The sequence below is a fragment of the Sphaerodactylus townsendi genome, linkage group LG06, assembly GCF_021028975.2.
Source record: "Sphaerodactylus townsendi isolate TG3544 linkage group LG06, MPM_Stown_v2.3, whole genome shotgun sequence".
Taxonomy (NCBI): Eukaryota; Metazoa; Chordata; class Lepidosauria; order Squamata; family Sphaerodactylidae; genus Sphaerodactylus; species Sphaerodactylus townsendi.
In genome coordinates this window covers 129,009,257-129,032,324 of record NC_059430.1, presented here as the reverse complement: position 1 = coordinate 129,032,324, position 23,068 = coordinate 129,009,257, and the positions used below count along the sequence as shown (strand labels likewise).

Here is a 23,068-nt window from a genome sequence, read left to right as displayed (position 1 = left end):
ACCTCAAGCGGTCTGAATCAGGGATTGTAGGGACAAGGCCCCTCCATTTGTTGGAGGGAAGCCTCCTGGAGACCCCCAGCCCAAGAGATATCCAGCTAGCTTTGACAAGAGCCGGGGCTTTTACGGCCCTGGCTCCGGCCTGGTGGAACAAGCTGCCAAGTGGTGTTAGGGCCCTGTGGGAGTTGTGGCAATTCTGCAAGGCCTGCAAAACGTGACTGTTCCACCAGGCTTTTTCCAACTAGCCCAGTGGTTCTCAACCTTCCTAATGCCATGACCCTTTAATACAGTCCCTCATTTATCCATTTTACAGATGGAGAACCCTGTGAAAGGGTCGTTCGGCCCCCAAAGGGGTCCCGACCCCCAGGTTGAGAACCACTGAACTAGCCAGTCGGGTTAAATGCAGTAGATCATCTTTTTCGGTCTCTGGGGGAAAAAAGGAGGAAAAGGTTCACTTAATGTCATCATCTTTAATTCTTAGTCTGGCATTTAGAACTAAGGTTTTTTTGGTTTTAATTTTTGTATTGGGGTGTTCCATTTTAAAGTTTAATGATTGTTTTAAGTTCGTGTTGGGGTCCTGTGGGGTTGGGCAGGATATTAATTAATTAATTATAAATTTATTAATCAACCAAATAATCAATCAATCAATCAATTATATTTTAATTAATTAAATATATATTTAAAGGCTTTGCAAAGGACTGTTTGCACGAAACTCACCTGCGCTGCTCTTCATTCTGGTCGGTGGTGGAGATGGTGAGGCACTCATCCATGTGGCCGTGGAAGAGACGCATGACGTGCCCACCCGTCACATACCCTGTGTAGAAGGGGAAAGCGGGTGAGTACATGGGAGCATTCATATGGGAGCATAAACAAAGGTGTCATCTAGCCTAAAGGTAAGGCCACAGTACCATCTCCTCCCATCTGAACCCCTTTAGGTTAGTGGCCACCAACATGGTGCCGTATTTCCAGATGGTTCTCCATTCCGTGATCCTTTGTGGTGGGATCACGGTGGGATCCAGCAGGTTCTCACCAGTTCCCGAAAGTGGTTTACTAATTATTTGTGTGTGCCGAGAGGGGGTTACTAATTGGGTCTGCTTTTCCATTAGAAATTCCATTCGGTCCAAAAATCATAAAGTCCTGTTGTTTCCTATGTGGCTGGTTAGCGAAGGTAGAAAACGGGATAATTCTCCCTATTGGGCTGTTTTAAAAACTTGTTTTAGAAATATGGTTAAGTTCCTTGTTTAAGGAAAGTATCCTTCTTTTGATTTCTAGAAACAAAATCAAGTATTTGAAAGTATTAAGTATTTGACAGGCAGTCAATTAGAGGAGAAGTAGTTGTTTCTGTTGGCAGTAGACGATAGGACTTGCTATGATGAGTTTAAATTATGGACAGAAAGATACCAGCTGGAAATTAGGAACTTTTTTTTACAGTAAGTTTTTTACAGTAACAGAGAAATTATTAATGCCCCGCCCCCGGAATGCCCGGCCACGCCCCCGTTGTGCCCCGCCCAGCCCCATTGGCGCTACGCCACTGTTTGAATGCCACCACCATGGGAACCTGTTACTAAAATTTTTGGATCCCACCACTGGCTCCAGCTTATTAGGGGCCGCTCTCCCAGCACACAAACAACCTTATTAGGAACAGGGAGCAAGGTCAGGAGCCTCTACAGACCAAGAAAGGTCACTCGGAACCAGACACATGAGCCACCCCTTTCTCTGAGGCTCTTTTGGAAGTTCTGTTGTGTCTGCCAGAGCAGAGCTGGCAAGTTGCTATTTTCAAGGCTGTGGTAAAGGGTCCACAAATACTCTATGCTATGAGGGCAGAAAGATGGGGTTACAGAATGGGAAAGTCACCACCTATGCTTATTATGTCTACCTGTGATGATTATATATGCTGCTATGATTATTGTTGCCTTATAGCTTATGATGCTATGATTACTGATGTTCTTGTTTATAATTCTATGTTTATAATGTTGTGTTTATTGATCCTATGCTTTTTGAAGTTTTTTTGCTTGTTGTTATGGTTACTGATGTTTGCTGTTATGCTGTTGGGGGCCTTTGGGGGAGGGCGGTATACAAATCGAATAAAACAATACAATACAATACAATACAATACAGTACAATACAGTACAATACAGTACAATAGAATAGAATAGAATAGAATAGAATAGAATAGAATAGAATACAATACAATACAATACAATACAATACAATACAATACAATACAATACAATACAATACAATACAATACAATACAATACAATAGAAGAAGAAGAAGAGTTTGGATTTATATCCCCCCTTTCTCTCCTGTAGGAGACTCAAAGGGGCTGACAATCTCCTTGCCCTTCCTCCCTCACAACAAACACCCTGTGAGGTAGGTGGGACTGAGAGAGCTCTGTAGAGCTGTGACTAGCCCAAGGTCACCCAGCTGGCATGTGTGGGAGTGCACAGGCTAATCTGAATTCCCCAGATAAGCCTCCACAGCTCAGGCGGCAGAGCTGGGAATCAAACCCGGTTCCTCCAGATCAGAGTGCACCTGCTCTTAGCCACTAAGCCACTGATGCTCTACTGATACAATACAATACAATACAATACAATACAATACAATACAATACAATACAATACAATACAATACAATACAATACAATACAATACAATACAATACAATACAATACAATAATGCTTGACAATACCTTTCCAGGTACCTGCCAAGTGTTTTTAGAAAGTGAGCAGGGCCAGGTGGGGTGTCTGGCAGCAGCACCTACCAAAGCACGTGTGACAAGTGCCTCGACTTCCCGTTGCAGCCATTTTGTGGCAGAACCCACCACACTGTGGCAGAATTCCAGAGGTGCCCAAAGACTCAAAAAGATTGGGGATGCCTGGTTTAAGTATTGAAGCTGTGACGGGGGGGGGGCACTATGGGAACATGCCGTGGGATCCAGCAGTATAGGGAGAATGCCCTCCTTCTCAGAGGGGGGAAAACAGCAGGAAAGAGATCGTTTTGGGTTTTATCCACAAAACGGGCCCTTGGGACTCTCGGAAGTCTTGTAAATATTTAACCCACTTCTTTGCCTCACAAGAAAGGGGCTGGGAATTACTCACTGGCCTTCTACCCCAGATGGTTCAAAGTAAGGCTGAGGGAGGGAGGGAAAGAATAATTACGCACCTTCTTCACAGCATGAGCAGATGGGGTTCATGTTCCATAGCGTCTGCATGAAGGAAGCATCTGCCTGGAGTTCTCCGCTGGCTGTAGAGAGGTGCTGGAGAACAGCAAAGAAATTGGTGAGGAAAAAAAATTGGGGGGTGGGGGGTGAAAGGGAGAATTAAGGGGTGCCCACAGACTCAAATAGGCTGCGGCCTTCTGGCCTGCATCCTGGTCACAAACAAGCGGGGGGTTGTGGTTTGAAAGTGCAGGACTTTTTTCGCAGTCTCCTGCCTCAATGGAAGCGGGGGACTGACCAGTGAGTTAGATAGCTAGACAGGGTCAAGACACTGTCAATCTTTTCTCTACTGCTCTGACACTATCCCTTTGATGCATATATGGCCGCTCTCAGGGAACTTCCTTCCTTCTTACTTCTCCTCCACTCTCCACCATTCTTGCGCACATCCTCCATCCTGCAATATGTATGCAGGGGGATGCAGACACCATCCCTCACCATCCACCTAGATAGATTAGGCTAGAGAACCTGCAGTGTGGGCAGAGGCGTATGGGGGCCATAGGCAGAGGTGGGATCCAGCAGGTTCTCACAGGTTCCTAAGAGTAGGTTATGAATTATTTGTGTGTGCCGAGAGGGGGTTACTAATTGGTGATTTTGCCATGTGATTTTTGCCTTAGTTAGGCCCCTCCTCTCAGCAGTAGTGCGCAGAAAGAGAAGGGGCGTGACTAGGCACGGAAATGCTCCAAAGCCTTTCCCTATTCAGCTGACACCTGCAGCCCCACACGCACACACTCACCAGGTACCGCTCCGAGGAGACGCTGACCAGAATGAGGTCATCCCCCACGCGCACCTTCTCCCCTTCTGAGCGCTGCTTGGAGGCAGGATGGATGGTCCACCAACAGGCTTCCCCTGGAAACGGCAGAGAAAGATCGGCTAGCTGTAAACGAGTGGAGGGAAGGGGAAGGCGGCCCCAGGGAACAGCACCCTTTCCAGCTCGACAGAGACGGCATGGCAGTAGTGGAGCTACAAGGGGACGGCGGGGTGTGTGTGTGCTGCACCAGGCGCACACCTCCCCCCCGGAAAATCGCCCCTCCCCCCTTCCCCCTGCAGCGCCCCCCTTCCCCCCTACCTGAACTTACCTTAGTTCAGCCTGGAAAAGTTCAGGCTGAAAAGCGCCCTGAAAAGGTCCCTGGTGGGAACTACACTACCCAGGAGACCTTGCGAGCCCCAAGGTCACCTGGGTAGTGCAGTTCCCACCAAGGCTTTTTTTCAGCCTGAACTGAACAGGCCAGAACTTTTTTGTTGGCCTTTGTGGTGCTACCGGGTTTCAAAAGTTGGCCTGAAAATATGTAGTCTACGGCTACTGAAACTTTGGAAGTCAGCAGAGTGGCTGAATAAAATGCCATCAGTTGGGTGTGGAATTTTCAGTCTGGGTGTCGATCCTTGCCTGTCTCCACGATTAACAGATGCGTTTAAAAATCATGCAAACTGGGAGAGAGCTTGCTGAATTTGCATGACTTAGGCCCCTCCCGCACATGCAGAATAATGCACATTCAGTCCACTTTCACAGTAGTTTGAAAGTGGATTTTGCTATTCCGCACAGTGAAATCCAGCTTCAAAGTGCATTGAAAATGGATTGAAAGTGCATTATTCTGCATGTGCGGAAGAGGCCTCTGGCAGGTTACAGAATTCCACTTTAGTTGGTACGGAACTTCACTTGCCTGTATACAGAATTCTGGTTTTTAAAACACAATTCTGGGCACCACCATGCTAGGATAATGTTGTTGTTTTTTACTGCACAGCTTGGCATTCTGGTCAAGCTATGAAGAGTTCGTTCTGTGCACACCACCAACTTCTGTGGCCTTTCCCACGTACCTGTTGCATCTTCCTGGAGGCCCACGTCAAAGGCAAGTTTGTCTGTCAAGGAGCGGGACGTGGTGAGGCAGCTTAAGTACTAAAAGATGGGGAAGGAGAGAAGACCGAGAAACATTCTTTGAAATTCTTGACCTCAAAAGAGGGGGGGGGACCTCTAATGCTAGCTCTGCAGGTTAAACAAATACACACACACACACACACACACACACACACACACAGAGTTACCTAAATGCACCTAGACAATCATAATAGCCCGAAAAACCCAGGCTAATAGACCTAGAACCGATGCACAGAAAAAATTGAAAAGATGTGCTTGATGACAGAGTGTCTACTTGACCCGCAGAAGGTTCCAAATTCAATCTTTGGCTTGTCTAGTTATAAGGATCTCACAGGTTGGCCCTCCAGAGGAACTGGTTGAGTGATACGTGAGACAGGATCGTGGACTAGATCATAGGTGTCAAACTCGCGGCCCTCCAGATGTTATGGACTACAGTTCTCATCATCCCCTGCCAGCATCATGCTGGCAGGGGATGATGGGAACTGTAGTCCAAAACATCTGGAGGCCCGCGAGTTTGACACCTGTGGACTAGATGAACGGCTGGTCTGACCCAGCAAAACTCTTCTGTTTTTATTTTCTTAACGTCAGTTGTAAATTTCTGTCCCGTTTCTGGGACTCCTCACTCAAACACTGGAAGAGTGTTAAACTATCACTGTTATTTATTCATTTGTTTCTATATCAGTTCTTTAAAAAGGGTATCCCCTTTGTGATGAGGAATAGCATGAGGAAATCATGAAAATTGCAGGGCAGTTTGGAGCTCGTTTTCAGCATTTCCTGGAATCAAATAGGGTTTTACCCAGAGGTGGGATCCAGCAGGTTCTCATAGGTTCCCGAGAGTAGGTTACTAATTATTGGTGTGTGCCGAGAGGGGGTTACTAATTGGTAATTTTGCCACGTGATTTTTGCCTTAGTTACGCCCCTCCTCTCAGCAGTAATGTGCAGAACTTGAAGCAGTCTAGCAGGAGGTACACCGGCGTGCGTGGCAGCCTGCGCCTGCGTGCATTCGTTTCCCGCCCAAGGACCGGCGCAGCGGCTGCGTCCTTGCCACAGCCCCGCCCAGGAATGCCCCGCCCCCGGAATGCCCGGTCACGCCCCCGTCCAGCCCCATTGGCGCTACGCCACAGTTTGAATCCCACCACCATGAGAACTTGTTACTAACATTTTTGGATCCCACCACTGGTTTTACCCCCATTGGGATTGGGGGGGGGGGATGATTCTCATGACCTGGCCGTGCCACCCAAATACAGACTTCCTAAAGGAATCAGACACATGACCTGATCATCTTTTTCTCTGTGGTTTAACAATACAGTCTAGCCAACCATTTCTAGCCCAGGATGACCAAAGCAGTTACATTCCACTTTCTTTTTTCAAACATCCTAACAGAAAACGGCTGTGAATTAATTGAAAGCAGGGCACCAACATGGCCATTAGCTATGACAGCTAAATGGAATTCCATGGTCAAAGGCAGTCTATCTCTGAGTATTGGATGGTGGGAACAGGCAGCAGCAGAATAGGATGTTTGCGAGTGTCCTGGGCAGAGGCAGAGCTACAAGGGGACCGGGGAGGGGGGGTGCGCATTGCATTGGGCGTGCGCCTGGGGGGCAGCAAAAATTTCAGGCTTGTTTTTTGTATTTTTAGTGTTTTTCAGTTTTTGGCCTGCAGGGGGTGCAGTTTTAAGGCTAGCAGCACCGTAATTTTAGGGAGTTTTCGGGGGACTCTCCAGATGATACCACCCAAGTTAGGTGAGGTTTGGTTCACGGGGTCCAAAGTTATGGACTCCCATCCCTCATTGTTTCCAATGGGAGCTAATAGGAGATGGGGGCTACACATTTGAGAGTCCATAACTTTGAACCCCCTGAACCAAACTTCACCAAACCTGGGTGGTATCATCAGGATACTCTCCTACAGATACCCTGAAAAATTGATGCCGCTTTCCTAAAAACTGCGCCCCCTTCAGGCCAAAAACTGAAAAAAACACTAAAAAATACAAAAAAATCACAAACATGTGGGGCAGCAGAACTCAGATTTTGCACCGGGCTCCATTTTCCTTAGCTATACCTCTGGTCCCAGTCATTTAGCTGGAGAAAAGTGCTTTCCCTGAGGGATCCCAGGCTGCACCAGCATGACAGCTCCACCTGTGGAGTTTCTTGCAGTAATTTAACACTGAACTCCCACTGGTCGAATGAAACCCTGCAGGGGCTGTTAGCGAGAAAGAGGTCCAGCAATGGAAAGTATAGTGCGCACGCACGCACACACACACACACACACACACACACACACACACACACACACACAGCCTTCATAGGAATGTTGGCACAGGAGGAAAGTACAGCCCGTATCGCCCCACCCCGCATGACCTCAGCCCCTTGACTTAAAACTTAAATTTGGACTCCAGGCCGCCTCTCCGCCCGTCCGGCGTTTGACACCTTCTTGGCTGAGAAAGCTTCCACCTCCCAAAACCCCCTTCTGGGATTCCTTGCAGTTTCCACATCCTTGGAGGAGAACAGATGACGCACGCTTGAAAAGAAATCTCGCTGGCTCAAGGATGGAGATTTAAAAAAAACCAACCCAGCTCAGCCAGAGCTGCAGGATGGCAGCATTACCCGTGGATTCCCAGAAATCCATTTCCTATGGAATATGCCTGGCTAAGCCTTAAATAGAGATATATGTTGGTATCAATAAAGAATTGAGACTGCAAATGCCTTAGCAGACCAGGTGATCGGGAGCAACAGCCGCAGAAGGCCCTTGCTTTCACCTCCTGCAGGTGAGCTCCCAAAGGCACCTGGTGGGCCACTGCGAGTAGCAGAGTGCTGGACTAGATGGACTCTGGTCTGATCCAGCTGGCTTGTTCTTATGTTCTTATGAATGTGTGAAGTTTATGATTCCCCTTCTTATCCCCCTCAAACTGTTTGTGAACCTCCTTTAGGATAAGGATTGTGTTAATTCTTAAATATAAACCCTTGCATGTATCCTAAATAGAGCTTTCATCCCATTTCTATGATGTGTGATATAGCTTGAAAGTTATGTTGTAGTTTCCTTGATATTATACTGATATTGTTTTGCTTTGTTACCCATGCGGGTATGTGGTAAAAATGTATTGCTGGGGTTATCTCTCCCCAATATATAAGCATGTTATTATAAGGTTAAGAGATTCTATAGAGTTACTTTAAGTGATAGACAAGAAGAGAAATGGATCGGAAATATTCCTTTTACTTTATTGTATTAATAGAATAACCCTCTTATGATTTTAGTAGTTTTATTTTAGCTAAGTAACAAGGAAGTAGATCAGAAAATGCAAAGTAAGGACAACTCCTTCTTACAATCTGATAAGTTTGTCAACCTCAACAAAAGACCTTTTTGGACTTACAAGGTGTGCCTTGGCCGTTTGGAGGACATCACCCTACTTCCCATTGGACTATTTGAATTTTCACTTCTAGGATCTCAAGACCCATGGGACTATTGAAGTTTCCACTTCTAGGATCTCAAGATTCATTGGCAGCCTTTTCTTCTGGGACTTAATCCCATCAGCAAAAACAAAAGACTGTCTTCCTCCTCTTTGTTTTAGATTGTCTGTATTATGTGGCAGGGGACTGCCCCCTTCCCCCTCTGATTGGGTGAAAAACTGTATAATAAGGGCTGTGTTTCATTCTGTCGTGGGCAGTCTGGCCTGGAAAGAGCTTGAAATCACAATAAAGAACCTCTGCTCTGAAGGCAGCCTGCCCCTGCATCCTCTCACTGCCGCCAAAGCCGAAATCACTCTGAAATCACTATCGCTCATTGCTGACAAAGCTGAAATCACTCTGAAATCACTTTCTAGTTACCCCTGGCAGTGGGTAACAGTACCATTCCTGTACCACTTTCCTGAGAAGTCAACCTGCAGTGGTCTACAAGGCAAGTTTCCAAGCCATCCTGGCACGCCCTTTCCCTCTGCAGGGTACCCTGGGGCCCCCACCCCCCACCCCCGGTCTCACCATGCCACTGTGGGAATGCCGGAGGAGAATAGCGTGTCCATAGAGCAGAGTCCGGTGTCCACCACCTTGTGAAGACTGGAAACGATAAGGCAAAAGGGAAACACAAGTCAGTCTGGGAATTCAGCAAATTGGGGAATGTCCAGTTATATACCACCACCCCCTCCCCGTGTCCTGCTCTAACCCACCCCACAACAACACAATCCACCGACTCCTTCGTTTTAAGGGATCAAGGAATGTACTTTTTGGTATCTCACTGGGTTCCATTCTTCACCGGTGGTGACTCAGAAGTCCATGGAGAAATAAAGGCTAGAAATAAACCACCTACCAGATTCACAGACAAGGAGGACATAAAGAAAACAACAAACATTCGTATTTGATCCAAGCAGACTTGCTCTGCTACCCCAAGTTTAACGCAGATATTAAAAACCAGCCCCGAGACATTCTGGAAGCAGCCTGGGGACAAGTAGAGACAGGCAAAGGTTTAACCCCACAATGGACCCTGATGTGTAGAAACATCCTCCTCGGCACTTGGTCGGGCAACACACCAGTGGACTTTTCAAGAAGTTACCCCTTAGGATACGACAGTCCGACTTCACCAACGAGCGAGAAGTCTTCCACCAGCTGAGGGCTTTCCTTCAAGGAGGTGTTTCTTCTGGGTGGTTTTTTCCAAGAGGCCCAAGAAAGAATAAGGAAGAGGAACACCTGCTCTGGGCAGAGGGCAGACCTCATCAAAGGCCAGCCAAGAATGCAGCATTTCAAGCACAAGTTAAGGCCGAAGATTTCGATGCGGAAGGGGGTCTTCGGTGCACATTTAGTCATACCCAGAGACGTCAGGAGAAGATCGCTCTCAGAAGACTTCCGTGAAAACTTCTTCCTCGTCATACACAGAGATGATTAGCCAAGCCAAAAACAAGAAGTGCAAACCGTGGCTCCGTTACGTGGTACATCCCCGCTAACTTATCAGCCTTAAATCATGCAACCATTAAGAGCAAGACTGATGGTAGCAGAATATGTATGTATTTAGCAGGCAGACTGCTATGCTATATATCCGTGGTGGCGAACCTATGGCACTCCAGATGTTCATGGACTACAATTCCCAATTGGCCATGCTGTCAGGGGCTGATGGGAATTGTAGTCCATGTATGAAATTAATGTGCTACGTCCAAAACAATATAAGATTCACAAACACACGTGGCACATAGGCGCTGGCTCAAGCAATTTTTATTACCTGTTAGTTTCTTGTAAAGTATGCCAAATTGTTGGCTATTAGACTTATCCAACTATTATATCTCCATAACACATATATATCTCCACTTTAAATCCAATTCATGCAACAATTTATTACAAGACAACTTTCTCTCAAGTCCATAATCATGTATTTGTTAAAGCAACAATGTCCATAATCTTGTAAATATTATTGCGCACGTACAGACGAGATGAGAAATTTGACTGCCCTTGAATTGGGACAGTATTTATAAGTAATTCAAGCCACCAATTCAGGATTTTCATTAATTGTCATGAATTTGTATTACAGTCACAACGGGTGACATTGACGCAATAATATTTACAAGAGCCAGCACCTATGTGCCACGCGTGTTTGTGAATTGTAGTCCATGAACATCTGGAGTGCCATAGATTCGCCACCACTGCTATATATGGACATAAGCATCTGCGTCACATTGCTACAGTAAATGCAGTAAGATCTACTCAGACAAACCAACACTGTTGCTCATGTATATATCCACAATACGATTGGTCATCAGCCAATAAGAACGTATGGTCTTTATTCTACGGCTCACGTGACTGTAACATATGTGATCATAACAGTTAGAACATATTACCATGGCACATATACATATTCATTCATGATTCAGTCCTATTACTGTCACATACATGATCATAAATACTTGGACCAGATCACAAAACTGAATTCTGTGTTTCCTTTCTTGTCCCCCTGAATTCAAACTGGACACCCATCACACACTTCAGATCAAAAGATTTATTTTTAGGGTGTCAGAAACAAAGTATGCTGGCCATTTTAATTAATAATTAAAGGTTTTGGGGGGGACATTGTCTGCAATGCTTTCATATTACCCCACAAAGAGTTACTCCCACAATGCCCAGAACGTGACAGAGCTAAATAAAATGGGAGGATATCACCCACTGCTTCTCTGGGCATTCCAACTAGAAAGAGGCACACTCAGCACAGTGATTCATGCAGAGTGGCAGCAGGCAAGCTCAGGGGTCTGCAACCTGCGGCTCTCCAGATGTTCATGGACTACAAATCCCATGCTGGCAGGGGCTGGGATTTGTAGTCTATGAACATCTGGAGAGCTGCAGGTTGCAGACCCCTGGGCTAGCTCTTCCCAAGGCGAGTCATTCCAGAGCAACCCTTCAACAGGTGTGACTGGATTTTTAAAATTATTCTTGACACAATGATGCAATCGGGCCGTGGTGGCAAACCTTTGGCACTCCAGATGTTATGGACTACAATTCCCATCAGCCCTTGCCAGCATGGCCAATTGGCTGATGGGAATTGTAGTCCATAACATCTGGAGTGCCAAAGGTTCGCCACCACTGCAATAGGGTCTGATTGGATGGAAGCAGATCTACTTGAGACTCATGCTTACAAGCCTCAATTTGTATTTTGGGAATTAGCACTGGATGCTTCGTACTGCATCTCTGACCGCCAACAAACATCGGCCATGTGAACTATCCTAAGCTTCTCTGAACATGTTCAGTTGAGAGTGGCATAAACCTATAACCAACACTGAAATGGTGGATTGTCTGTGGTCCATATTAACACATAGTCCAGGGGTCTGCAACCTGCGGCTCTCCAGATGTTCATGGACTACAAATCCCATCAGCCCCTGCCAGCAGGATTTGTAGTCCATGAACATCTGGAGAGCCGCAGGTTGCAGACCCCTGACATACCATGTTTCCCCGAATATAAGACAGTGTCTTATATTAATTTTTGCTCCCAAAGATGTGCTATGTCTTATTTTCAGGGGATGTCTTTATTTTTCTGTGTTCTGTTCATCCGGCATGCTTCCAAACAAACACTTTGCTATGTCTTACTTTCGGGGGATGCCTTATATTTTGCACTTCAGCAAAACCTCTACTATGTCTTATTTTTAGGGGATGTCTTATATTCGGGGGAACAGGGTAGTAGATGTGATGGTTACTGCAAAAGAGAGAAATGTAGCATTTTGTTTGGACCACGGACACAAACCGCAGGCACGAATGGGTCTAATTTCTGATTTATTTCTGATCTTCCTCCTCTGCGGCCCTTTGTCCACAGGCCTTGGGCCAGAGTACACGGGACGATTCCATTTTATCCCAATATAGGACACGTCCCATGGCTAAGCTGCTTACGGTCAAGATTTCATGGGCGTTCTTCCTATAATCCCCCCACCCCCCCAGGGAGGGTACATGATCACTGTGTAAAGCATGCCGCATTCCGTGATCATTGGGACACTAGTATTTCTTAGAGGGAAGACACACGCCCCTTGTGAGAAGGAACACGGCAGTTCCCAAGCAGTGTGGGGGGAGGACGAGTCCGAACACAGCCAACATTTCGGTGCCTTGCAGGAGAGCAAGGGACACAAAACGGAAGGCGGGTGGGATGGAGACCCGTGGCCGATCCATCTTGGGTCGTCAAGATCGCCTGATCGGCGCCAGCCAATCCCAATCACCGCTCCACCGCGTGGCGCTCAAAGACCACGTTCACTTCCAAACACCAGCTAGGAACGTATGCGCCAACGTGGGAGGAGGTTCACACTCAGGAACCATGCAACGGAGGAGAGGAAATGGACAGGGTGAGAGGAGGGAGCAGCGCCCGGCTGAGGATGGAGAAGTCGAGTCGGAGGGAGAGGAGAGATGCTGGTGAGGTGGAATGAGGATTAGGAAAGCACAACTCGGGGGATAAAGGACATGTGGGGTTATTAGGGGAGAGGGAAACGGGGTTTCCGCCAGATTTTCATAGAGGGAGGAAAGGCAGAGGCCACCCTGACCCTGTGCTTGTCAGGGTCAGCAGTGGCGAAGTGGCTAAGAGCAGCAGTGGCATAGTGGCTAAGAGCAGCAGTGGCGTAGTGGCTAAGATCAGGTGCACTCTGATCTGGAGGAACCGGGTTTGATTCCCAGCTCTGCCACTTGAGATCTACTGAGGCGAAGTTCGAAGATCTACTGAGGCGAAGTTCGAAGATCTACTGAGGCCACTTGAGATCTACTGAGCCGAAGTTCGAAGATCTACTGAGCCGAAGTTCGGCCCCCTCCACGAAGCAGCAGTGGCGTAGGAGGTTAATCTAATCTGGAGGAACCGGGTTTGATTCCCAGCTCTGCCGCCTGAGCTGTGGAGGCTTATCTGGGGAACTAGATTAGCCTGTGCACTCCCACACACGCCAGCTGGGTGACCTTGGGCTAGTCACAGCTTTTCGGAGCTCTCTCAGCCCCACCCACCTCACAGGGTGTTTGTTGTGAGGGGGGAAGGGCAAGGAGATTGTAAGCCCCTTTGAGTCTCCTTACAGGAGAGAAGGGGGGGATATAAATCCAAACTCTTCTTCAAACTCTTCTAACTTTCTTCCCGCAAGGGGTCCCCCCTGAAATTATCAACCTGCCAAGTTGGATTCTTTGATGAAAATCCCACATGGAAGTCATGTGCAATTTTACGATAAAATGTATGTTAAAATGGTGGGTTTTGGGGGGGGGGGAACAGAGGAGTGTGTAACACTGACTGGGTGTCCAAATTCTACCCGCTTCTGGGCTACCTTGAAGGAGGGACGAAGAAAACAATTTAACATAATCCCATGGGACAGATGCTGAGAAGAATCTGAAGGGAAACAAGTGTCCTTGAATAAAATTATTTTCTCACCGTTGGCCTCAGACCCCCTCGGTCACTCTATAAGAGAAGTGCCCAAGTTTTTGAGCCCTTTGGAATTCTGGCGCCAGGTGGGGGGGGGGGAGAATTAGGACTGGGGGGAAGAATTAGGACTAATAAAAGGAAACACTTCTTCACGCAACGTGTGATTGGTGTTTGGGATATGCGGCAACAGAGGTGGTGATGACCACTCACCTGGATAGCTTTAAAAGGGGCTTGGACAGATTTATGGAGGAGACGTCCATCTCTGGCTACCAATCTTGATCCTCTTTGATCTGAGATTGCAAACGCCTTAGCAGACCAGGTGCTCGGGAGCAGCAGCAGCAGCAGAAGGCCATTGCTTTCACCTCCTGCACGTGAGCTCCCAATGGCACCTGGAGGGCCACTGCGGGTAGCAGAGAGCTGGACTAGATGGACTCTGGTCTGATCCAGCTGGCTTGTTCTTATGTTCTTATGTTCTTATGTGGTGGTGGCAGCGACCTCCACAACGGGCGTTGCGGGTGGCGGAGCCAACCACAAAATGTCAGAGTGAGGCCGCGCATTACTTTTCAACAATCCAGGCACTGTATAACAGGATAGCCATACTGCTTAAAAACATTTCCTTGCATACTCACAGCTTCACAGCACAACTGAAGGTAAGACCTGCGTGTTGTGGTGGCAGCTGCCGTGGAAACAACTTTTTAAAAATCTGCACCGTCAATCAGATTGCCAACAGCCAATCAGAAGCCTTGGAGGGCACAAGCTCCACTCGGCTCCACCCACTTCCTGAAAACACCTGGAATGGAGTCATTCCGCATAAAAATGATAGTTCGGTCAGTTCAGGTGCAGCGGTCGAGAAAGTCGTACGCTTCTGCATTAGAATATAGTCCCGAACATTCGTTTTTATGCACTGCCTTCGTAAAACTGTTATTCTGTGAATTGTTGAACATGGTAATTTGATACAAGAGCATTTATGCCGAAACGTATTTCTACTTTCAAATGGATGAGGGAGAGGAGCAGGACTAGGTAGGTACTAGGACCCAGGCGGAGGGTTCTACTAGAAAGAAGGTTCGGCATGCTTTGTTCTGTGTTGTATACAATCTACATCAGAGGTCTGCAACCTGCAGCTCTCCAGATGTTCATGGACTACAATTCCCATCAGCCCCTGCCAGGATGGCCAATTGGCATATAATCCTTTTCCTTTGCCCTCTATATCCTCAATTGGCCATGACCAGTTAAAAAAGTGGTTAGTGCTGATTCATCGTCAGAGGCGTACCAGGGGTAAATGGGGCCCGGAGACAAATTGTCTCCAGGATGCCCCCCAGGCTCTGCCCCTGCCCCGCCCACCTCGGCTCCTCCCCCACTGCCCTTGACCCCGCCCATGTCACCATGGACATGGGCAAGGTTTAGGGTGCCCACCTCCCCCCCAGACTCCCCCTGCCTGCTGGGCTCCCAGCCGGCAGGGGGGGGAAGGGAGGGAGGGAGGAGTCCAGGGCGGGGTTGAGGGCACTTGGAGGCAGCAGGAAGTCCGAGGCAAATGAAAACGACGAGACAGCAGGACTTCCTGGTCACGTGGGGGCCGATTTTGCGCCCCCCACGTGACCAGAAGAGTGGCGCCCGGGGACAAGGGGTACCCATTGTCCCTAGGCAGATACGCCACTGTTCATCGTGACCATTTGACAGTAGCTCTTGCGCTGGATAGGCTAAGACAGGGGTCTGCAACCTGCGGCTCTCCAGATGTTCATGGCAGGGGCTGATGGGATTTGTAGTCCATGAACATCTGGAGAGCTGCGGGTTGCAGACCCCTGGGCTAAGAACATCAAGGAAAGCCAGCCATCTTAACTAGTGGACAATGGTCAATCGGTGTGGTCAAATTACATCCAAGGTACCCTAACAGAGGACTGGGAAGGTGGGTTAGGGGGCCACAGCTCTGTCTCCTCGTGTACCCGGCAGCTGCTCTGAACCCACAGAAATCTGGCGAGGTGGGAACCCCGGAGAGGAGATGGGTGCACACACGGCACAACACGGCAGGGAGAGGGGGGCAGAAGGAGTTGGCGAGGGAACGGGCATGGGTGGGATCACGGCAGCGAAGTCGGCACCTACCCACTTGTCCAAGTCAACACCCTAGAGGGCCAGCCAGCGAAAGAGAAGCCAAAGGAAAGAAGAGGGAGAAAAGATGAAAGCGGCGTGGGGGAGGGAGGGAAACTGGGTCCCCCCCCCCACCAGCATCCTAGGGCTGCAGCTCCTCGCCCATCCCCCGTCCCCGCCTCGCCATGTACCTCTTTCAGCATTACCCTTTAAGACAAGGCCCTGTTGACCCCGGGGCCCTCCACTCGCCACCTTCCAGGGACATACAGAACTCCTTACCCACCAACAGAACAGCCTGGCACGATCATCTTCAGAACTAAGCTGGAGAGGGGATGGCCAGCAGGATGAGGTTTCGTGCTAGGGGAGACCTCCTAAGTCCTTTCTTTGTTCTGCGTCCCTAACCGCTGTGGGACAGGTAGACATTCAGCAGGCGAAGCTTTCCTCAGCACCGAGAAGACGCCCGCGTGACCAGAATGCAATCTGGGAGGCCGTCTTTCAGGGGTGCGCCGCGGCTGCCGGTATGTTTGACCAGCTGCTGCACGGCCTTGCAAAGACGCTGACCTGTCAGACGTTCGCAGGGAACAGGGGCACACGTCTCCCTGCCATCAAAACTTGCTGATCCTGTTTAAGGCGCAAAAGCCAGCCGGGTCAGCTGGCAACCCGACTGGCCACGGTAGGCGGACGGAGCGACAGATGTCCTTGAATATGGGTCTGATCCAAAGTGGAAGGTCAGGCCTCATTCGGAATGGCTACTGCTATAGTCTGTACTCACAAATAAGATTACCTTCTTCTTTTCTGAGCTCTTTGGCCATCCTGCTTTTCACAGTAGCGTGAGAAACAGAAATTTAGCAAGCTAACATTCCCTAGCAAGCTAACACCACCTCTTCAGCGTCCGTTTGTCGGACGGCTGTCTATACGTGCGCTTTGACCCCGTTCCCTTCTTCCAAGGGGATCGGGGTCACGTGCAAGGTTCCCAAACCCCTCTTTATGTTTACAACATCGCTGCAAAGTAGGTCAGGCCAAGCGAGAGCAACCAGTGTGAGGTCATCCAATGAGCTTCGTAGACGAGACGGCTTTCGAACCCAGGCCTCCGTCCAACATTTGGGCTCTGCCATTCGGACTCTGCCGTCTGAGGCAGGACAGAAGCACTACAATGTTGGCGCGCATATGGAAAACAGCTTTTCCTAGCCTTCTTATCTCCCAGTACGTTTCAAGAAGCCTCCCCTTTCTACATACCCTGTTTCCACGAAATAAGACGGGGTCTTATATTATTTTTTTGTTCCAAAAGATGCATTAGGGCTTATTTTCAGGGGATGTCTTATTTTTTTCCCATGATTTTGCGCCCCCCACATGACCAGATCAGCTGCGCCAGGGAATCTGTAACTAGTGCTTATTTTTGGAATAGGGCTTATATTTCAAGCCTCCTCCAAAAATCTTGAAAAGTCATGGACTTATTTCCGGGGTAGGTCTTATTTTCAGGGAAACAGGGAATTTCCCACCCACCCCCCACAAGACAGAGGTGGGATCCAGCAGGTTCTCACAGGTTCCCGAGAGTAGGTTACTAATTATTTGTGTGTGCCGAGAGGGGGGTGACTAATTGGTGATTTTGCCACGTGATTTTTGCCTTAGTTCCGCCCCTCCTCTCAGCAGTAGCGCACAGAACTTGAAGCAGTCTAGCAGGAGGTGCACTGGTGTGCGTGGCAGCCTGCGCCTGCGTGCATTCGTTTCCCGCCCAAGGACCGGCGCAGCGGCTGCGTCCTTGCCACAGCCCCGTCCAGGAATGCCCCGCCCCTGGAATGCCCAGCCACGCCCCCGTCGTGCCTCGCCCAGCCCCATTGGCGCTACGCCACAGTTTGAATCCCACCACCATGGGAACCTGTTACTAAAATTTTTGGATCCCACCACTGCCCCAAGACAATTTTTGAGCTGTAACTCCAACCACGTATGTGGTTTATGGGCCCACACTGTAAAAGGCACATACCTGGGAGCATGAGAAGGAAAGGCCCTCAGAGTGGGCACGCTCCCTGCCAGCAGGTTTACCTCAGTGGTGCTTCACCACAGGCTGGCCTATCCACCCCGCTCCCACCCGGCAGTCTGAAAAACTGCCTTCCTTACCTCCACACCCACCTCTACAGTGTTTGCCAGCATCTCCTGCAGGGCTCGTACGGACAAGGACTGTTCCAGGATGAAGCAACATATCGCCAGATCTGGAGGGACTTTCTGTGGGCAGGAGGAAAGGAACAAATTAGCCCGCTATCCAGTTCTCAGCTTTTGAGGCAGATGGGAGGGGAGGTCATGAGAGGGAAACGTCTCTTCGCACACTGCAAAGGGAACCGGTGGAACTCACTGCCTCCAGAGACATGGCCACTGACTTGTGGTGGCAGAAAGAGATGTCAGCCGACTGATGGCGACATCGTAGCAGTGGCAAAGCTCCCAGGGGACGGGGGGTGCGCCACGCACTGGGCGCACAGATTTGGGCCACGTGGGGGCGCAAAATTCCCACAGCCTCTCCCCCTTCCCCCCGCATCCCCCCCCCGCGGCGCCCCCCCACACTTACTTTAGGAAACCGAGCAGGCTGGAGTACAAGCCTGCCGTGTGTGGGAACTACATTTCCCAAAATACCCTGGGAAATGTAGTTCCCACCAGAACAGGCCTCCAGCCTGCTCGTTTCCTGAAGTATTTGGTGGGGTGCCGCTGGGGGAGGGGGGCGCCAAGGGGGGCGTGAAAAAGCCAGCTACGCCTCTGCATCATAGAGTTTTCAAGGCAAGAGAGGAACAGAGGTGGTATTGCCACTGCCTGCCTCCGCGTAGCATCCCTGGTTTTTCTTGGGGGGTCTCCCATCAAAGTTCTAACCAGGGTTGACTCTGCTTAGCTTCCAAAATCTGACGAGATCGGTCTAGCTTGGGCCATCCAGGCCAGGAGAGCTGACAACTTAAAAGGGGGATCAGACATGTTCCCGAAAGAAAGTCTATCCCTACTATTCACCACCGAATGGAGCCTCCATGTTCAGTGACAGCTACTGAGGGCAACAGTAAGAGGTGGTTTTGGCCTCTACTCGTGGTCCTTTCAGGCCATTGGGCCACTGTGGAAAACAAGATGCTGGACAAGGTGGGCCGCTGGAACGATCTTACAAGGCTGGCGTGTTTGTCCCCAAATCTGCACAATGGATTTGGCGGATACATCAAAGGGACAGCAGTGTTTCAGTCTCTTTCCTCCTGGCAGTGCGGGAAGCACGGAAGAAAGAGCACGACACTGCCCAAATTACGGCTGGAATACGAACTGCTGTTTGAGTTTGAGTGAGTTTGAGTTTTGGATTTATATCCCCCCTTTCTCTCCTGCAGGAGACTCAAAGGGGCTGACAATCTCCTTGCCCTTCCCCCCTCACAACAAACACCCTGTGAGGTAGATGGGGCTGAGAGAGCTCCAAGAAGCTGTGACTAGCCCAAGGTCACCCAGCTGGCGTGTGTGGGAGTGCACAGACTAATCTGAATTCCCCAGATAAGCCTCCACAGCTCAGGCGGCAGAGCGGGGAATCAAATCCGGCTCCTCCAGATTAGATACACAAGCTCTTAACCTCCTACGCCATTGCTGCTCCCTTGGGACAACTCACTGAAACCCAGCACTTGTGATAAACTCATGCAGGACGCTGTTTTTATGTATCAGTTGCTGTTTTAAATTAGTATTTTCAGGTTTATGGGACTGAGTGCTTAATGCTAGGTATTATTTATTGTCGGTTGTTTACTCGCCCCTCTCGTTACTTGTATTTTATGATGAGTAGGTTGTCCCAGAGCCCTTGGGGATAGGGTGGTATACCGAAATTGAATAAATAATAATAACAACAACAACAACTGTGGGAGGGGCCACCGTGCCTTAGTGGTAGAGCATAGGTGTCAAACTCGTGGCCCTCCAGATGTTGGCAGGGGATGATGCTGGCAGGGGATGATGGGAACTGTAGTCCATAACATCTGGAGGGGCATGAGTTTGACACCTGTGTGGTAGAGTATCTGCTTGAGATGCAGAACGTCCCAGGTTCAATTCCTGCCATCTCCAGTTAAAAGGATCAGTTAGTCAGGACCTTAGACCTTGGGAAGCCGCTGGTAGTTTGAGTAAGCAATATTGACCTTCACACTCAAGGTCATAGATTCAGTGTTAGGGTCAGTTTCTTGGCCAAGAAAACTCAGCCCATAATGGTGGCATTAGCAGCCTCTTGATTGGCTCAAGCTAGATCTGGTCGCAGGCCAGGTCAGCCTCGGGAAGAAGTTTCCTTTCAGACCCGACGTACCTGAGCGTTGGAGGTAGGTTCCAGAAAGCAAAGCCGGTTTCCAAAGCCTTCGACAGACAGGCATAATTTCAGCTGTTCCTTCTGGACGGTGGCCGAGCATTGCAGGACAACTTCATCTTCCTGAGGTAGAAAGACAGCATCTCAGAAGCATAGAAATAAAAGGTCCAGCAGGGGTGGCCAACCCATGGTGCTCCAGATGTTCATGGACTACAATTCCCATCAGCCCCTGCCAGTTGGTCATGCAGGCAGGGGCTGATGGGAATTGCAGTCCATGGACCTCTGGAGCGCCATATTTGGATGGCCTCATCGAAACTTTTGGCATTTGGCAGAATAGTTTATACCCCAAACCTGTTGCCTACTTCTTGCTACTTACAAGTATTTGGCACATATCTTTCGCTGCCATCCAACACACTGAGAACATGTGTATGCGAAGTGCTTAGGGGAAAGAGCTTTTGAAAAATATCTGAAACATATTACTGAGGTTATCAATCACACACACAGGTCAGCTTGCCCTGCTTCTAAGGATTAAATTGCAAGTTACCTGCAGCACGAATCTGGTTCATGTGTCTCCCCTCTTTGACTGTTTCAGCTTGAAATAACGGCATGGAAGTGAAGGGGGAAACCCCTCCTTCCCCTAAATTGTGTTCCTAAACCCCAACAAACTTTGGAATGTGAATTCCTCGACATCACATCTGTCTGCAAATAGGACACAATTAGGTCAGGCACACCCCAATCTGACTCATATCACAGGTAATAGGCGCTTTTGCCCAAAGCCACCTACCGTGTTTCCCCGAAAATAAGACAGTGTCTTATATTAATTTTTGCTCCCAAAGATGTGCTATGTCTTATTTTCAGGGGATGTCTTATTTTTCCTGTGTTCTGTTCGTCGGGCATGCTTCCAAACAAAAACTTTGCTACGTCTTACTTTCGGGGGATGCCTTCTATTTCGCACTTCAGCAAAACCTCTACTACGTCTTATTTTCAGGGGATGTCTTACATTCGGGGGAACAGGGTAGGCCGAGATGGAACAGTGGAATTCCATGATTGAAAATAAGTTACAATGGCTATTTATGTACGTTGTCTGCTCTGTTGTGAGTATACATTCCCTTCGGGTCAGATTCTGGGTGACAGGAGGTTTCCCGCCCTTCAGAATTCACCACACTCTCAGTTTTTACTCTTTGCCTGGTTTCTGAAACCTGTGAGAGTGTGACTTTTTGGTCTTGTTTCACAGGGAAAGCGAAGGAGACCAGGGCGCATTTGGCTTCCTTCAGGTTTTCCGCTTCTCCCCACCTGGCCCTGCCCACACAGGAGTAGTTCCGCCTACTCTTTGGCTGGCATTTCAGGGGGATCAGTGGGGGTTCCTTAAAAAAAACCCACATAGGGTCCATTGCATGAACGATAGAGCATTGAAACAATTCCCTCCCCAAATAAAGAAGCAGGGGGTGGCCAAAATGGTGGTTTGGCTCTCCAGGAGTGGAGCTCGTCTTTGCATGTAAACAAAGAAACATGGGGAAATCCCAGTGCAAAGCAAACAGCCTGAGAGCCAATACTGCATTCATAAATGGGCAATGATAGACCACCCATAAGAACATAAGAACTAGCCTGCTGGATCAGACCAGAGTCCATCTAGTCCAGCACTCTGCTACTCGCAGTGGCCCACCAGGTGCCATTGGGAGCTCACAGGCAGGATGTGAAAGCAAGGGCCTTCTGCTGCTGCTGCTCCCGAGCACCTGGTCTGCGAAGTCATTTGCAATCTGAGATCAAGGAGGATCAAGATTGGTAGCCATAGATCAACTTCTCCTCCATAAATCTGTCCAAGCTCCTTTTAAAGCTATCCAGGTTAGTGGCCATCACCACCTCCTGTGGCAGCATATTCCAAACACCAATCACACGTTGCGTGAAGAAGTGTTTCCTTTTATTAGTCCTAATTCTTCCCCCCAGCATTTTTCAATGAATGCCCCGGTTCTAGTATTGTATTGAAGAGAGAAAGAAATAATGTCTCTCTGTCAGCATTTTTCTACCCCATGCATAATTTTATGAACTTCAATCCTATCCCCCCTCAGACACCTCCTCTCCAAACTAAAGAGTCCCAAACGCTGCAGCCTCTCCTCATAAGGAAGGTGCTCCAGTCCCTCAATCATACTCGTTGCCCTTCTCTGCACTTTTTCTATCTCTTCGATATCCTTTTTGAGATGTGGCGACCAGAACTGAACACAGTGATCCAAGTGCGGTCGCACCACGGCTTTATATAAGGGCATGACAATCTTTGCAGTTTTATTATCAACTCCTTTCCTAATGATCCCCAGCATAGAGTTTGCCTTTTTCACAATAACCACTTAATTTGTGACCAGGCTGGGAAGCTACAGGAACATTTCCTCCCTCCCCCCACCCCTTCTCATTTAAACAGCAAATGCCTAACAGAGGTATACACAGGCAAGCAATCTTGAGGTGGGGGTGGGGAACTAGTAGGCTACCTGCTCCTTTGTCTGGCTTTCAGCAAAGCCCAATGAACCTGGACCAGAGACGGATGCTCGTTTCCGTTTTGCTTTCCATTATACTCACATCCACACATTTCTTCCCAACCCTGTCGCCAACGGTCAAGCGGGCGTTGCCAGACTTTGAAACAATAGCCCCGAAAGAGAGATGCAAAAATGGGATGAGCGGCTAACCACACCACTGGCAGCAAGCGCCATTCCAAAGCATCTCCGGCAGCATGGCCGGCCTCGGCGTTCCTTGAGTTGGAGCAGCTGCCAGGACACGGGGCTTTGCAGAGCCCACGGCTGT

At 48.9% G+C, this 23,068-nt stretch overlaps 1 protein-coding gene across 1 annotated transcript in view; it reads right to left on the bottom strand.

Moving 5' to 3' along the window:
* The window catches only part of LOC125435540 (ryanodine receptor 1-like), a 31,325-nt gene extending 9,999 nt beyond the window's left edge, over positions 1-21,326 (bottom strand). Inside the window, exons 1-9 of the mRNA XM_048501733.1 lie at positions 21,282-21,326; positions 20,826-20,931; positions 20,285-20,424; positions 18,130-18,222; positions 9,060-9,134; positions 5,031-5,109; positions 3,952-4,064; positions 3,164-3,257; positions 715-811 (exon numbers count right to left, since the gene is read on the bottom strand). Coding sequence (XP_048357690.1) covers positions 715-811; positions 3,164-3,257; positions 3,952-4,064; positions 5,031-5,109; positions 9,060-9,134; positions 18,130-18,222; positions 20,285-20,424; positions 20,826-20,931; positions 21,282-21,326 — 842 coding nt within the window. The remainder of the gene's footprint in view (positions 1-714; positions 812-3,163; positions 3,258-3,951; positions 4,065-5,030; positions 5,110-9,059; positions 9,135-18,129; positions 18,223-20,284; positions 20,425-20,825; positions 20,932-21,281) is intronic.
* Positions 21,327-23,068: the final 1,742 nt, after the last annotated feature.